At 34.0% G+C, this 16275-nt stretch overlaps 1 protein-coding gene across 3 annotated transcripts; it reads right to left on the bottom strand.

The window, feature by feature from the left end:
• Positions 1-1464: 1464 nt before the first annotated feature.
• LOC140965531 (uncharacterized) lies at positions 1465-14659 on the bottom strand. 3 transcript variants are annotated; one of them, XM_073425590.1, is made up of 15 exons: positions 14510-14659; positions 13288-13427; positions 9317-9677; positions 9117-9206; positions 8946-9036; positions 7689-7755; positions 7199-7252; positions 6089-6249; positions 5885-5983; positions 4645-4713; positions 4191-4329; positions 3266-3461; positions 2901-3027; positions 2367-2406; positions 1468-2000 (listed from the first exon to the last, which is right to left on the bottom strand). In XM_073425590.1, exons 2-15 carry the CDS (start codon positions 13423-13425, stop codon positions 1794-1796), a joined length of 1839 nt encoding a protein of 612 aa, XP_073281691.1. In that variant the 5' UTR covers positions 13426-13427; positions 14510-14659; the 3' UTR covers positions 1468-1793. The 3 variants fall into 3 exon arrangements, with proteins under 3 accessions (XP_073281693.1, XP_073281691.1, XP_073281692.1); XM_073425591.1 differs by having other exon boundaries at positions 1470-2000; positions 2927-3027; XM_073425592.1 differs by lacking the exon at positions 5885-5983 and having other exon boundaries at positions 1465-2000.
• Positions 14660-16275: the final 1616 nt, after the last annotated feature.

A 16275-nucleotide genomic window follows, 5' to 3' on the forward strand; every position in this document is an offset into this window, starting at 1 on the left:
TTATTCATAATACTGAATTGTTCATTGTCTGATACAAACTCAAATAATAATGTTTTACAGCGGAAATGTAAAACCAAACATAATAACTTCTTAACAGATGCAGCAGAAAACATAAACTAGAACTGAGAAAAACAGCAGTCTTCTTCACCAGTCCCAGAACTGAATCTGCTCTTCTTCTTCTAACATTTCTTTCTCGTTCTTATCTGAGATGGGTTTGGTGGGTGAGTGATATGGTCGTCACTCAATAAGCGGGGGCGGGAATAACTCCCAGTTTTCAAAACCATTTTTAAACAGAAACAATAATACAATAATATACAAAAAACTCTTATTTTCATAACAGGAATCAGAATTCAGGAATTACAGGTTTCATAACAGAAATCAGAATACAAAATCTTAGCAAGCAAGCACTGAGCACGTTCGTGAATTTCATGGCTAAACGGATATCAGTCCCCTATATGTTCTCTCCTCTAAAGGGTGAGGCCAGAAATCAGAAATTCAGAATTCAGGAATGTTTCAGAATATAATATATTCCTACCATTAGTTCACTAGGTTTCAGTGCTTCAAAAATCAGATATCAGAAATCAAACATACAGAAACTTTTCTTTAAAACAGAAATTATCAAACTGATTTCAAGATATTTATACATAAGCCCACTTACCGTAATTTGCTAGGAGTTTTGGTTGAAGTCTGGATTAGCTTGCTCTCGCTACTGGATTCTACTGCTCGAAAATAGGCACCCTCTTAGCTCGAATTTCAAGTGATAGCAAAAGCTTTGTGTAACAACAATTTCAGAGGTTTGAGGGTGATATTTATAGGCAAAATTCTGACTGTTGGACTCCCTATTAATGACCATAATATGCCATGATGTGTCATTAACAACCTTTATTCCATATTAAATGCTTCAGTTACAAGTCATAAGCAGAATCAGTAGTTATCTGCTGAAATCTAGCTACTGAACTCTTCTGCTGCTGGATTCTATCTGCTGGATTCTGTTTGTTGGAAAAATACATGTTTGCTGGAAAAATACCAGCTTCTGAAATATTAGTAGCTGCTGGAATATTGTTAGCTGCTGCAAAATTCTAACTACTGCTGGAATTTCAGGTTCTCACAAATATCTGCCAAAATAAAAAATAATGAAATGGTGACATAAATTTTAATTTTAACCAAGTAATTTTTTTTTTGCAAAACACCAATTAGACGATATTTTTTTTTTTCAAATGGAACAGCTTAAAATGACTGGTACAAAAAATATATATGTAATAAAAGCAGAAACAACTGTAAATTAAGATTTTTAAAAAATGAATAAAATATAATAAAACCAGAAACAAATGTAAATTGTTACCCAGTTGCTGCAACAAATAATATATCTGGCGATTGCTACCCAATATACAGATACCTTTCCATTGACCATAACATTTTCTACATGCTTGTCTATTGATGTAAAGCTTGCAAGATACAAAATTTCATTAAATAAATAGTTAAAAAAATATTTCAAAATCCACTGCCAACAATTTATCTGTAAGATTAGCCTAACATCAATATCAAATAAAGTCTATAATTTATCATCAAGTAAGCCCATTACATTGATACATTTCTAATCAAGTTAGACCAAGTGCTGCTCACTCGTTCCATTTCCCAGAGATGTAGCCATCTTCAAACTACTAAAGGCAAGTTGCAACATTTCGAAATATTTCTTCAAGTCACTGCCCCTTGAATGGACTCGAAGATATGGCGTAGGAATATAATCATGAAATGACCTACGAAAAGCAGAGGGGAATAACTAGACGCTCCCGTTAAGACAGAATACTCAACGTTGGTGTTTTAGTATTCCTCATCATCGAAGTCATCATCACCTTCATCGCCATGTTCGTAAATCTGATATTCTTCTCCGTCGTATGGGTCAGCACCTTGCATTTCATCATCGCCTTCTGCAGCATTGAAGGGAAAACTACCAAAAAGCTCCTGGAGATAATCCTTTGAGACATTTTCATGTTCAGTGTCTGTAGATCGTGTATAGGATATAGTTGATTTGATTTCAATATGTTAATTGATCCAACAATAATGGTCATCGATAAGTTCATATGCAGCAAATTTCAAACATATAGATTATTTTAAGAAATAATAAAAATAAAAGCAAATCAAAAGAAGTAATGGAAAGCGTCAAAGAGGATAGACAATCCAAAAAAAATGTCATCTGAAATTGGAGGTAACGATGAAGATAGAAAAATATATAACATGATATTTCACATAGCCTCTAGTATTGATAAAACATGCACTTTTTATTTATTATCATCAAGGTATTGAAGAAATTATTAAGAATAACGGAAACAGAGATTAAAAAAAACTAGAGCAAGTTGCAAGGATACATGAATGAGGTCGTAGCAAAAAATCCCTGTCCTCTTCAACCTGGAAAAGAAAATGCAAATGTTAGGTGGTGCATTGGTAGATTATTACTTAAAAAATGTATTCTGGGAAGGGCCAAATACGCGAAGAATGATTTAACTGACAAATACATAGGAACTGCTTGTTTTCGATTTGGTTCCGTTTTGGTTGTTCCGCGGAACTCAAATGCAATTTTGAATTTGTTTTTTGGGTACAAGATTATAATTATAGATATTAAACCATGTCAGAAATTGGTAGGTAGTGGTTTCACTTCATAACATAGTTTTTTTTAAGGAACATAACATATAGTTTTAACAATTTTAAAAATGTTAATTTCGATAACAATGAAATATAATAATAGAATATTTTTAAAAAGTGATCAAAATTCGAACCAAAAGTAGTTATATATCAGGACGTGAGAAAACAAGGGAAAATCTAAAAATATGTTTCAAGAGAAAATAATGAAAATGGACTTGTAATGTTCACATTTATTTTGTGGAATGGGAAATGAAACCAACCAAAGTGGTAATCCCCATATCAATACCTCAGCTGCATCAAAACCTTCCCCAAGATTGTCTTCTTCCATTTCATCTTCATCGTATTCAACTTCATCAATGGGTTCTTTATCTACACTCTGTACGATATCTGCAACATATAACCTTGCTAGATTTTACTCAAGATAAAAAACAAGTGTTGATCAGGTGATAACCACGGAGGCTAATTCAATTAGCTAATAGAAGAAAGAATCATGCTGGTGATATATAATGAAGAAAGAATCATGCTAGTGATATATAATAATATTGGAACCATATGAAAAGGTAAATAAGAAAGGTACATTAATAAATCTGGAAATAAAGAATTCATGATGCAAAATGATTTAAACCTTCATTAGCCTGTTTTCCTTCATCGCCTTTCAAATCCTTCAAATTAATCTGTACTTTCTTTGATCTCTCAAAGCGTCTAGAAACGGACTTCAATATGGATTCTGCACCAATCTCGGGGTATACGGTCAAAAACCTCTGAGCTACTCGCAATCTCAAGCAATCAATTACATGAGATGAAAACCATCCCGTTTGCAGCTGGAAAAAATAGCAAATTTTTGAAAGCTGATCGAGCACACAAATACAGACAACAAATAAGGGCAAATAAAAAATCTTGACTTCTACAGTACGAAAGGGAAATAAAGAAAATATTTCACTTTTGCACTTTCTGTTTGCTAAAAAGGCAATAATAAAATCTCCTCGAATCCCAAAAAACAGAAGACATGAATGTAGAGTAGAAATAGTGTAAAAATAAACATTAAAGCAAAAAAAAATTTATCATAAAAAATGACGAAAATGTATGAAGGTAATAATGCAGATATTCAAACACCAAATCAATTTATTCAGGTCAAAAAAACTATTTTCTCGATTATGTTCTACTATTGATCTCCACAACCCCACCCACAATAACATAATTCCATTTGGCATAACAAGTTTCTCCAAACCCAAAATTTGGCTGCTACACATTCTCAAATATTCGGAGCAAAATAAAATGTCTGCAAAGAGATTTGAAGATCGAAAAAACTGTCCAATTGAACAGTTTAATAGCAAATTCAAGAACTGAGATAATCAATCAAAACAGACGACATATATTTTCAAGCTTTGAGAAATTAGACCATGAACTACTAGTGGTTCTGTTCAGTTTTACCAGGCCAACCTAACTGTCATATTATTTAATATTTACCAAAACAATTCAACATTTCTTCTCAAATATTCAATCAGGTTCCTTGAGAGAAAATTTGATAGGAAAATGAAAGTATATCATACGCTGCAGCTTTCTTGACTTGAAGGTTTTTTGATTTCTTGTTGAACATAATCATCCTTAAGTTCAAAGAGTTGTAATAAAACTTGGCATTTAGATGGGAAAACCTCAAATGCACAAATATCCTTCCAATTGTTCTTCAATCTGCAAATGACAGAAAGATAATTAATCTGCTATAGAGAGAGATTTTAGTAGCACAATCATCATCTAAAGACATGATATTGTTAGCCAGCAACAGACAACTGTATTTCTTTGATAACTACTTGATTTGTTGGACTCTACGTAACCTGTTTAGTATAAAATGTATTATGTGAATTAATCGTCAATTTTTATCAGTTTAAATAAATCTTGGTCATAATCAAGACTATATAATCGTACTGAAGTACAGTCTGAACTTCGAACCACAAGAAGAGAGAAGCTAATTTTTCTTTTAGGTTCAGAATTTGTAAAATTCCTTACCCAGATGAGGCATTGGCATCACAATAGCTTCGTAACAATGGTGGCACTCGAAAATCAGTCTTTTGATATCTAATCAAGTAAACCACAATAAGTTAGCCTTAGTAAATACAAGACTTAACCAACGAAGCTTATGGATTATATCAGAGCAAAAAACATTTTAAGACATCATATCGAAAGAACTTGCTGAACATAAGTTTTCGTGATGGAACATGTAGAAAAGATAGAATATGTTTTCAGACTACAGATTCCTACAAAAGAAAGTTCTGACGAAGTTAATTGAGCCTACTAGCTAGTTATGGCATCTCAGAAACTATTTGTAATAATAATTTTGAAGAGAAACTCTGAACAAAAAACAAATTTCAAAAGCTATATAGTCTACATGCTTTAATTCACCCTCAGAGATGAAAAAAAGTCGAGCAAACTATTCAAGCAAAACAGATTATTCATATGTTTATAGTTGACCATTGGACACCACGGTCTCCTTCTCTTGCCAGACCACCTTTTCCACCCGTACTCCAAAAATACCAAGTTCAAAATACTCAGCTTAGGGAAGCCAAAAAAGTGAGGCAGCCCCTAAACAAGCTCCAATTCACCATTCTATGGCACTATAAATCACCAGATTTATTGAAGTGATAAGTCAGCTGTGTTCCTCTTGAGATTCTTCTGTCTCCTTCAGTTTATGTTATCCATCCTTTTTTGGTGCCAAAATTGGTGAGTGTAACTTTCCAGCAGAAACAGGGATTTGGAATAAGCAACAAAACACAAGAGCATAAAACATTTGAACGGCAGTTTGAGCATCCAGATGCTCAAGTTTTTAATTTGCAGTTCAATAGACAATTAAAGAAATAGACTTAAAAAATATAAAGCAAGTAATGGAGCTTCCAGATTTAGAGGGCATACTGAAATTTTAAGTATAAGCAATAGATTTGCTTTCAAGTAACACGTTACTTCTTAAGTGCAGGGATTTTGCTAGCATCAATTTAAATTCGCTATTGTCTATCTCCTTACACATATTTTTGCACAAAAATAATTTCTTGTTGTTTTCTCCTGAAACATTTCAATAAACGTACAGAATCTCCAGACGAAATTGCATATCTTGATGCAGCTACAACCCAGATGATAAAAATTTCAAACAACTAGATCAAATAAGAAAATTAACATACATAATCTATACTCTAGAAAGTGAAAATTTGCATTATGCAACACCAAGATGCGAAAGTGTTTCTGGATGAAAACTAACATGCGAGATTCAGGATCTTTTCGGGGATCATATCCTTTTTTGACCCAGAACCTCAGAAATGGCCCATTTGAGAAGTAATATGCTGCTATGAACAGAAGCCTGGAAAATCAAAACTAAACTTGCATAAAAATTTTTACCTTTAACAGGAGTTTGTGTCAAACGTTGCATTTTGTAGTAGCATATTATACAAGACAGAAATATAACCTTTTAAGCACATTGCCTCCAACATTTAGGCCTCGATCAATTAAACGTTCTGCTAATGACTCTTTGACCCATATTGGACGCTCATCAAACAATTCACAAACAGCTGTCTGCCACTGCCATCGTTCTGAGTCCCTGGGTATGAATTTCTCCCAGTATACTTTCTTCGGGATATGTATGATTGTCAAGTGCAAACAAACAACTCATCGGGTGGAAAACATTCAAAATTTTAATCATTATCACTTCAAGCGATAAAAATAACTGTCTGTTACATCCTTCTCACTACTACTACATGTAATGCACTATCAAAAGGATCGATCCAGCCCGGAAGAAAATACAATCTCAAGGAATACAGAATAAAAAAATACTGCTAAACCCTCTCTTATTTTTTTCAGCTCCAATAATCGTATTCTTATCGTATTGATATCTTTTCATCACTAAAATGAATGGAGAACTCCATCTAATTGTTCACTATCATAAAGAATTGAACAGCTGAAAACGATCAATTTAGTTTCTTTTCAAGTATGATAGCAGCAATACTTGTGCTAAATTTAATTTTTTTGGCTTGCAATTGCGTTATTTCCTTTGCTAAATTCCATACTAAACAAAATCCCACAGACCACAAGGCACATATCAGGCTCTAGGCCCAGAGAGGCTCAGCCTTTGAACACAGACCCAAGAGTAACCGATACCTTCTATCAAGCATGCCCAAACCTTAGTGCATTTTAAATGCCCAATGCCAGTTTTGAACACACCTATGCGTCAGAATAGTATGTCCGAAATGACATGCATAAAAATATTCATTCATTTTCGCAACGCCTCACTTTACTAAGGGGCTTAGCGCCATGTCTTCTGCCTAGGCTCTTCAATTGCCATGTGCCTCACTAGACATTGCACTCATAATAGCTTTGCTCAACTCTCAAGTCATGTATTATAATATCAAAATTGCACTGCAAGTAAATTTTGTTTTTTAACGAAACGAAAATTGTACAGCAATAGATCAGGTGACAAACATGGTCGTAAACAAAAAAGCAGATGAGATAGGAAATGGACAAAGCAAATAACAGGTAGTAGTTTAGGAAAAAAATTAACATAATAACATATATATTTAACAATAAGGATATCTTTAATGTTGAAGTCAATGGCAAGACATTGCTCAATCTCCATCTGCAATCAAATGAATGAAAACTTTACCAATCCAAATAAAGTAATGAGACAAATATTAGAAGCTATAGAAAACCATAAGCAATTGATTTTGTGGTTTTTGGTTTATTATTTACACCCAAAGTTCAAAAATATACCCAAAATAAGTAATGGGGAGCTGTAGGAATTATAACCGCAGAATGCATATGATATTGAAGTGATAGTAAGGCACAAAACAGAAGGCTTAATTGCTTTTTTGCCAAAAGATCATCGGGTGGCCCATAGGGCAACGGTAGGTCTGGGTTCTGATATCATATTAAAATTGAGATTTGGACCTACCTCAACCCCAAAAGCTAGCTCAAGGGAGAGTATTGTCCAAATTCACATATACAATTATCAATAACTAAATCCAAACGATGTGAGACATTTAACAGTTTTTTTTGTCAAAAGATCTACTCACCTCCCAGCGCTGCTGCATTACTACCTCTTGTTTCCTTTTCAAGCTCGGATCTGAGCAAGGTTTTAAACTGCAAGTGCAAAATAACTAATAATAAAATCCAATAAACCACATTTTCATGCCTTCTGTAACGTCACAAAACTACTGTTTTATCGCAAGGCTATGACTCCTATCAAAAGTTGAAAGCAGTAAGAGGCATATTTGAGACTAAATAAAATATGATGCATCATAAAATTTTATGAAAATATATGCATGAGTAACAGAACAGAACGTGATTCCAAAAGGCTAATGTCTGGATTAGTTTCACATCGATCTCAGGGATTGGCTTATACTGCCACAGATTACTGGATAAAACACAAGGTTTTCCCAAAATTAATTGCAGGTGAAGGAGCTAAAAGCCATCCAAACATAAAATATGATAACATGTTTCTACATAATGAGTTTGAGCAGAACTATTAGTAAATGACGACTGACATTAGAATTCATCCAAATGACAGACCCATTATTTTTTCCAAAAATGAACATGAATCACAAGCTACTAAAGTAGGTGAGATGCAAACCATTCTTCGAACTCTAATAAACATTTAGTCCAAATCCTTATGTAAAAACGCATTGTCAAATCCTCTACCTGTTGAGTGTCTCTCAACAAGCTATTCACATTAAGCTAATTTACATAATACCAGAGTATTTAACATCTTGGCACTTGTTGAGAACAGCTAGTATCTGGGGACAATATTGGGCAAATGGGACATCAAAAAATGTTATGAAATATTTATAATGCATTGCAATGAGAGAAATTCAAAAGTACAATAAATTGAGAAGATAAAAACATTCATGATTCTGATGCGAAAAAAAATTCCAGTTTGCACTGAGACGTATCTATGAACATCAGTTGTTACGGTCATAGATAATGTCAATAAACGAAGCAATGGTCAACATGACTTTGCTAAGTGCAAACATTGTTTGGCGTCAATCAGGCACATCAACTCTGTCAACACTATTACCAAAAAATATCTCTCTCCAAAATGGAAGAATAGAAAAGGAAGAAATGAAGTCTTCCAAAAGAATTTAGAGAATATATATGACTATTTTTCTCCAAATTCACAACATGTAGCATTTGAAGTTAATTCTCTATTTCTCCTCAAATGAAATATTATCTAGTTCTTAATTTTTCCAGGGCAGAATTAATGACATATCAAAAAGGTTATAAATGACTGGCAAATCAGGTGAAATAAAATCATACATGCCAAAGCAACTCACACAACGTTTTCTGGCAGATCCTTTGTGGAAAAAAGTGGTGGAACCACCATCATCAAATCCTCATGATCGAAATCCAGTAAAACACCCTTTCCTACAAATTGCATGAAGAAAATTTAAAATACTAACAAATCTAGTTCCCTGAAAGCTCAAAAACAAGAAAGAAGCCCTTACTGAATTGTGGTTCATCTTCATCCCAATTCCTTTTTTTCCTTCGAGCATTATCAGCGTGAACAGCAAGAACATGCTGGTAATCCACCATACCTTCGGAGAACAGCAGGAAGATGGAATGCAACAACAGAGAAATGAATTTTTGCCGCAATTGCTAAACAAGAGGGTGATTGGAAACATAAGAAAAAACTTATCAGCCTCACCATTGAAGTGATACGCCTCAGACACTTGAGCAACGATATCAGCAAACAGTGTTTCATGTGCTCCAGTCTCTGTCTGTACATCAACTTCAGAAGAATCTGGATGGAGTTCAGATTCAGGACGAACAATCTTTTGTGAAGTTTCAGATAATTTAGGAAAGGAATTATTCTGCTCAAGATTAACCGCTGATGCATGTTCAGGAACTCCACCAGGGTTGTTTTTATTTATCAAACTCTTAACTTTCTTTTTTGAAATTTTCAGTAAAAAATTATTGCAGGGCTGGAGTTCTCCAAAGGCTGGGTGTGAATATGGATCTTCCGGGCGAAAATGTAGCTCCAACCTGTTTAACTTCTTGGTACAGACCTGAAAACATAGAGATTTAATTTGCATGCAACATGCTGAAATATAGGCATTTCAACATGTAACTGAACTACGATAGCTTAATGAAAGACTGAATGATGATTAAACCAATCCAATCAGCTGTGTCCTGAAAGTAACTATAATCATAAACTTTTTCGCTTACGAGGCCGAATGTATTACCAAATTCATTTTGTAAAACCTTGCATTTTTATATTTAGTAAATTATGAACGCAACCGCCATAAATTTACTTACAAAGAGAAATAATGCAAAAGATGATTGATTCCAAATGGTGGTCTTAACCTCTCCATGGTCCCAACTCTATGGCACAGACTAAGATATCCTTCTTGAGTCTTGACAACACCATTATTCAAAACTATCCCATTAATATTTGTACATGGTTCTTGTAGAGCCCAAAATCAGTACACGTAAAACACATGCATTTATTTAATTTGTGAAATTAATTATTTAAGTTTATAAGGATTTTAGAGATGCATGATTTATGAAATTGCATTATTTTAATTATTTATGTTTATTTGATGCATGTTAAAATATTTTATCGAGTTTATGTTTCAGGCGAATATTCGATGCGGGATCGAGGGAAAGAGACCGGCACGATTTTGGCAATTTTAAATTATGGTATTTTATTTCAAGTCAAGAAAATGACACTTTTAAATGATTTATGATGTTTTAACATTTTTAAAAGCCTAATTTAAATATTAGGTTATTTTAAGATTTTTAAACTTTTAAAGTTTATCAATTGTGGATTTTATTTTAATTAGGGGATTTTAGTAAATTTATTATGGGATTAGAATTTTATTAATTTGATAATTGGCTTAACATTTTAATTGGCATGATTAATTATTTAATTAAACAAATTTTCTCCTAATTAAAACACACACACACCTTATACTTACCCATTAGGTGGTTGCACACACACCACACATACCACACACACCACACCCATATATTCACGTATACACACACACCACACACATACACATTTCATTTCAATCTTATTTGAAGAATAGCAAGGTTTCCTCGAGTTCTTTCAGCAGCCGCCCCCTTCCTCTCAAAATTTTCCAGCAATCCTTTGTTGATTTTAGCAGCAAAAGTCGTGCCTCAAGTCGCCCGGATCATTTCCCGCACCGTGTCGCTTCGATATTCACCGTATCGTGAGTTTTAAAGATCAAAGGCATGTATATTCTTTCGTTTTATGCATCGATCTCGTCATAGTAGATATTTTGACGTATGTTATGCGTGAAAGTTTGATTATTATGAGCAAAGTTTGAGCGATTATGCATTGAATCGATTTCTGAAATATTTTAGATCTCAAAAAGACATTTTTGCTATCATTTCGATTCCTGTGTAATTTCAGTTCGTTTTCTGAAAATATTTTCAACATATAAAACGTAGAACTTTTCGATACCTTTGATTTGAAATAAAATTCGTAATTTTCGGACAAGAAACGAATGAGTTATGGTTGTTTTCGTGTGACTGCTCAAACATGCGATCTTATGAAAATGATGTTCATCATGTTTTGAAGTTTTTGAGTTGTAGGCTTCGTGGGACACTGCTGGGCTTGTGCTACTGTATTTAAATATGTTATGAGATGTATTTAGGTGTTATTTGGTGGTTCGTTTGGGCCGGATTGGCTTGGGATGTAATAGAAGTTGTAGGAAGCGAAATGATGTCGAATTACGGGTTATTGTTGTATTGAAGTTGCTTGTCGATGTTTGGGGACGTTTGGGGTGTTTTTACGGGTTTGAATCAATGTAATAGCATCCTATGATGAGTCTTGAGGTGTTGGTTTATGTTCCTTAGGCTTGGGTTGGAAGAATGAATCATTAAGTTAGTGAATTTTCGTAAATTTCCATGTCCAGCATGTACCCGGACCCCTTTCCAGACCTGGACACGGAGTCCGTGCCTATTTTCCTTCAAAAATACGAAATTTCCGTGCCTACCCGGACCCGTACACGGACCCCGTACCCTATAAAAAAAATTTATTTATTTTTTAGGGATTGTTTTGGGGTTTGATGTCATGATTTACTACGATGATTAAACGAGAGTTTTTTGGTTATGAAAATAAAATATAGGATTTGGTTTGGAGTTTTATGTCATGGTTTAGTACGATGATTAAACGAGGTCGAGTCCCGAGTGATTTAGAATGTCATAAGCTATTTATTCACTTCGGTGGTGAGCACGAGTACCTACGTCTAAGCTATGAAAGATAAGTATTTGAACTCATGTTAGTATGTGCAGCAGCGCCCCCAAGCGAAATCCAACGAATCCTTCAACGCCAAGTAAGTATGTTCGACGTGCAAAAGAAAATATTTTAAGTTTTTGAGGTATGCTAAATGTCTTGTGACCAAATTATGAACGGGTTTGGAAGTCGGTGAACGTGGCCGAGGACCTCTCCACCTCGGTAAAACATGACCGAGTTTAGATCAGGATTGGAAAGCGGTAAAGCATGACCAGGGACCAATCCACCCGTTAAAGCATGAACGGGGATCTCATGTATGTGGTAGTGGACTTTCCCTGCCAGCCCAGTACTGTGGTTTAGTCTGATCAGGCACATTTATGTATGGGTCACTTGCATTGAAACATATCTCTACGCAAAATGATGAAGTTTATGTATGTTCAAGTATGTATGAAGCAAGCATGATTATGAAAAGTTTTATGAGGATGGCACGTCTACGATTATGTTATTACGTTCAAGTTCAAGTTTCAAGTATGTACGTTCTATTTTAAAGATGCATGTGGTTTTATTATGTATTACTTGCTACTTCCAGTTTATACATGTTGAGTCTTTAGAGTCATTAGACTTGATCGATGCAGATGAGGAAGATGTTGAGGAGACGAGGGGTGGTGACAATGAGCCGGCTTGGACAGAGTAGGAGGCTAAACCCGAGGACCGCTAATGTTTTAAGATTTTATGCATGTTCAATTACTATGATTTTCAGGAGTGATGTTTTCAATGTTTAAACATTTACTTTTCGCAAATTGTTGGTAGTTGTTTTATTCCAAATGTTTTAGACGAGCAAATATTTATTAACGATGTTTGATAATTTCTAATTATTTAAGAAAATTTTTTATTTTTCCGCAAATTTCAAGTAGTTAAAAAGTACGGTACGTTACAGTTCTTCCCCTATCTAGGAGTCAAAGCTGTGACTCTAACATACCGGCTATGCTACAAGACTAGAATGCAGTTGATCAACATTTATTCACCTCACGATTCAAAGACAATCACTACATGTCCGGAATCGCGATATATGCTCATCTATAAGAAAATTTAAGATAGGGGAGGCACTAGTACTCGGTAGAACATGTGCACGTAAAGGAAAGCTAGCACATTACCATTCCAACACACACATACTGATTTAGCATTATCAATCTATCTTCCAAATCCCAAGCACTATAAGATCACGAACCCAAATAAAATTAAATAAATACTCCAAAAATAATAAACTTGCGACAAACATACAGTGTGCAATAAAATACAATCTAATACGGATCACATCTATAAACACTCAATGATCACTTCAGAATTAAAATAGTCCAATAAGAAATATAAAAGGTAGTACAGTTGTCGCAAGAATTTAGTTATATGCACACCTTGAGAATGCCTTCAGTACCCCCCAAAGTCTCAACGGCGCGTTCGATGGAAGAAGGGTAACCCGGGTAGTGTACAGCAAACACCTTGCTGCTGCTTGGTAAATTACCCGATGTTGTGCCGTCCTCGATGATACCCATAGCTAAACAGATCAATGAAAAACCAATATAGGTGGTTAAATAAAGTAGTCTGTAGTCATATTCGAGAATCTCCACACACAAAGAAAAAAAGAAGAGAAAGGAAAAATCTTCAGCTTTTGGTTTTCCAAATTTTCCACCAAATCAGGTGATCTCCTCTCACAGAACCATAACAACAAAAGTTCTCTCCTTCTTTTGTTGGCTAATAAATCTTAAGGCTTTAAAACAATGTCAAGATGGATTCTTTACCCGCTAGTTTGATCGCATGATTTGCCAACCAAGATTTGCAACTAATAAACGGAACTTACGCCCTATGATTTTCTTTCTATTTATATTGCTTCGTGGGAACGACAGTAGTAAACAGGCTAACAGACGAGCGTCGGAGGACCGTGGCAGCGGCAGTGGAGTAGCTGGATGAAACCACCTAGGAGAACAACGGAGGAGAACATCAAAACACCGCAGGCCGTGATAAATTTATAATTCACTATTTTCTATTAAATTTAATTAATTATTCCTTTAATAATTTAACATTCTCTTTGCATTAAGCAAAACATTGGTGCCTAAGACAATTGGGCTTATGACAATATGTGCAGCCCCAAAATTGTACGTCACTCCAGTAGTCCACATTAATGAAATAATTTCCAAATCATTTTATTAAGATAAACCATATTGTACAACTTTTGTGTAGTAAATTCGTTCAAGAAGATGTTAGTTAAGGAAATGACGGATGACTTGGTGCAAATGACACAAATGTCTCAACACCAACACAAAATTCAGTACTTAAGAACTCATTCTCCAACCTACAATACATCCAATTTCTTATCTGTGTTATCCTACAAGTGTTTAAAAATTAATTTATTTAAAATCTATTATCAAAAACTATAAAACGAAAAGTTAAATAAGTATCTATAAAAATAACATTAACTTAATTATCTAGCAAAAAAGAAAACAAATGCATGATTTACAAAATAAATAATCTACTACGCTAAAATTCATAAATAAAATACTAAGCTAAAATATAAATAAACTATTACGCAAAAATTAAAATTAAATATTAAATTTTTTGTAAAAAAAACGCTTTAAAAACCTGACGTGCCGAAGATATGCAGATGCACTTAACGCTGGAAGATCACACCGACGAGCAAATTTTACGAAATTAATACGAAAGAATGTTAGTACAAAGTAAAAAAAATCGAAACTGCGAAAAAATTGATAGAGTTTCGCTACTACCAGAGAAGAGAGGCGAAAATTGATGAAGCAATTTTTCGCGAACCTCGGAATATATAGACACACAGCGACGGTTTTTTCAAAAACCGTCGCCATTAGCAACGGTTTTAAGTTAAAAAACTGTCGCCATTAGCAACAGTTTGGAAATAAGCCGTCGCCAATAGCGACGGTTTACGCCATCAGCGACAGTTTAAAGTTAAAAAACTGTCGCCATTAGCAACAGCTTGTAATTAAGCCGTCGCCAATAGCGACGGGTAATGAAAAACTGTCGCCGATCCAGATCGGAGACGGTTTTGGCACAACTGTCGCTATTAGCGACGTATTAAAAACGGTCGCTAAATCCAAAACCGTCGCGAATATTGCGACGGTTCTTTCAAGAAACTTGTTCTACGTCATGAACCCACAAGATCATAGAATGTCTTGTCAGTTTGCATTATTCTTGAAATATTGAATTTGGAGATAACACATAATTTATGGTGCTTAAGAAATTGACACTGAAAGAACTTTTCAGATTTTACTTGAATCATGAAGCTGTAGTGCAAATCCTAAATGCTATTTCGTAATTAATAGCTCGGTTCGGTTATCTCAAAAATTTGGAGGATGACTGGATTTTCCCATGATGATCTACTTGTATCTTGGGCATTCTTACATCATCACATCGATTCTCAGGACTACTGTATTAGCTGGTTTGACTTCGAACACGTAAGTGTTTCCATTTATCCTCAGTTTTAATAATCGTCTATTTGATACCAATCATTGTTTTCTTTTTTTTCCTCTTGGACGTCCAGTTACAATACCCAATCAGGGTCCTCAGTTATTTTGAACAAAATTTTCAATGACCCAGTCTCATTTTAAGATTATAATAAACAAATAATTAATTAATATAATATATGATTTTAATAAAAAAAAACAACACATATGATTGTTTTTCCCGCTTTCAACAAATAAATATGAATGTCCGTGTTTTGTAAATAAAATTACTATTTGTTGAAACATAAAAAAAAAAATTTATTTGTGAAATTAATAAATATTAATATTTGCTTAACCGAATAAAACTAATTTCCAATTTTAGTAAAATATAAAAAATAAAAGCGATTATTTAATTGGAAGAATCTAAAAATATAGTCAAATGTATACGAGTAAAACTTGTGTTGAAATTTATAGCAATTACTAATAATATTCACACAAACTCTACTAGAGTCTGATATAGTCTCACGAGACAATTTTATGAGATATATCTCTGAGTCGATCTGACCTTTTAAAAAAAAAAATATTAAATTTTTTTGTTAAAAATATTATTTTTGAATGCATGCATAAACCGAATCGATTTGTTTTCGAATGTTTTAAGATCTCTAAATTTCATTAAAAACAATCGGAGTTAAATTCAAAAATAAAATTAAAATTAAAACATATTCTGAACATACGCAATGGATTTCCAGACTACGGGCTATTCAATAAATTTTTTTGTCCAAAGCAAAGGAACGATGTTAAGTCAAACATTAACTGCGAAGTTATTACCCAACTCACATGATTATGACACGTGTAACGATTTAATTAGCCGAAAATATACGTAGGCTACGCTATGTGGGCCTCACCGAATTAATCAGAATTTACTCTCCAAAGCAA

This window comes from Primulina huaijiensis, unplaced genomic scaffold, assembly GCF_012295235.1.
Source record: "Primulina huaijiensis isolate GDHJ02 unplaced genomic scaffold, ASM1229523v2 scaffold10763, whole genome shotgun sequence".
Classification (NCBI taxonomy): Eukaryota; Viridiplantae; Streptophyta; class Magnoliopsida; order Lamiales; family Gesneriaceae; genus Primulina; species Primulina huaijiensis.

Coding starts and splice junctions, on each gene's coding strand:
- LOC140965531 (XM_073425590.1), bottom strand. CDS start 13,425: ATGGGTATCATCGAGGACGGCACAACATCGGGTAATTTACCAAGCAGC. Junction 4,714..5,884: donor AAAGATCCTGAATCTCGCAT/GTTAGTTTTCAT, acceptor TTACTTGATTAG/ATATCAAAAGACTGATTTTC. Junction 4,330..4,644: donor GATGCCAATGCCTCATCTGG/GTAAGGAATTTT, acceptor TGTCATTTGCAG/ATTGAAGAACAATTGGAAGG.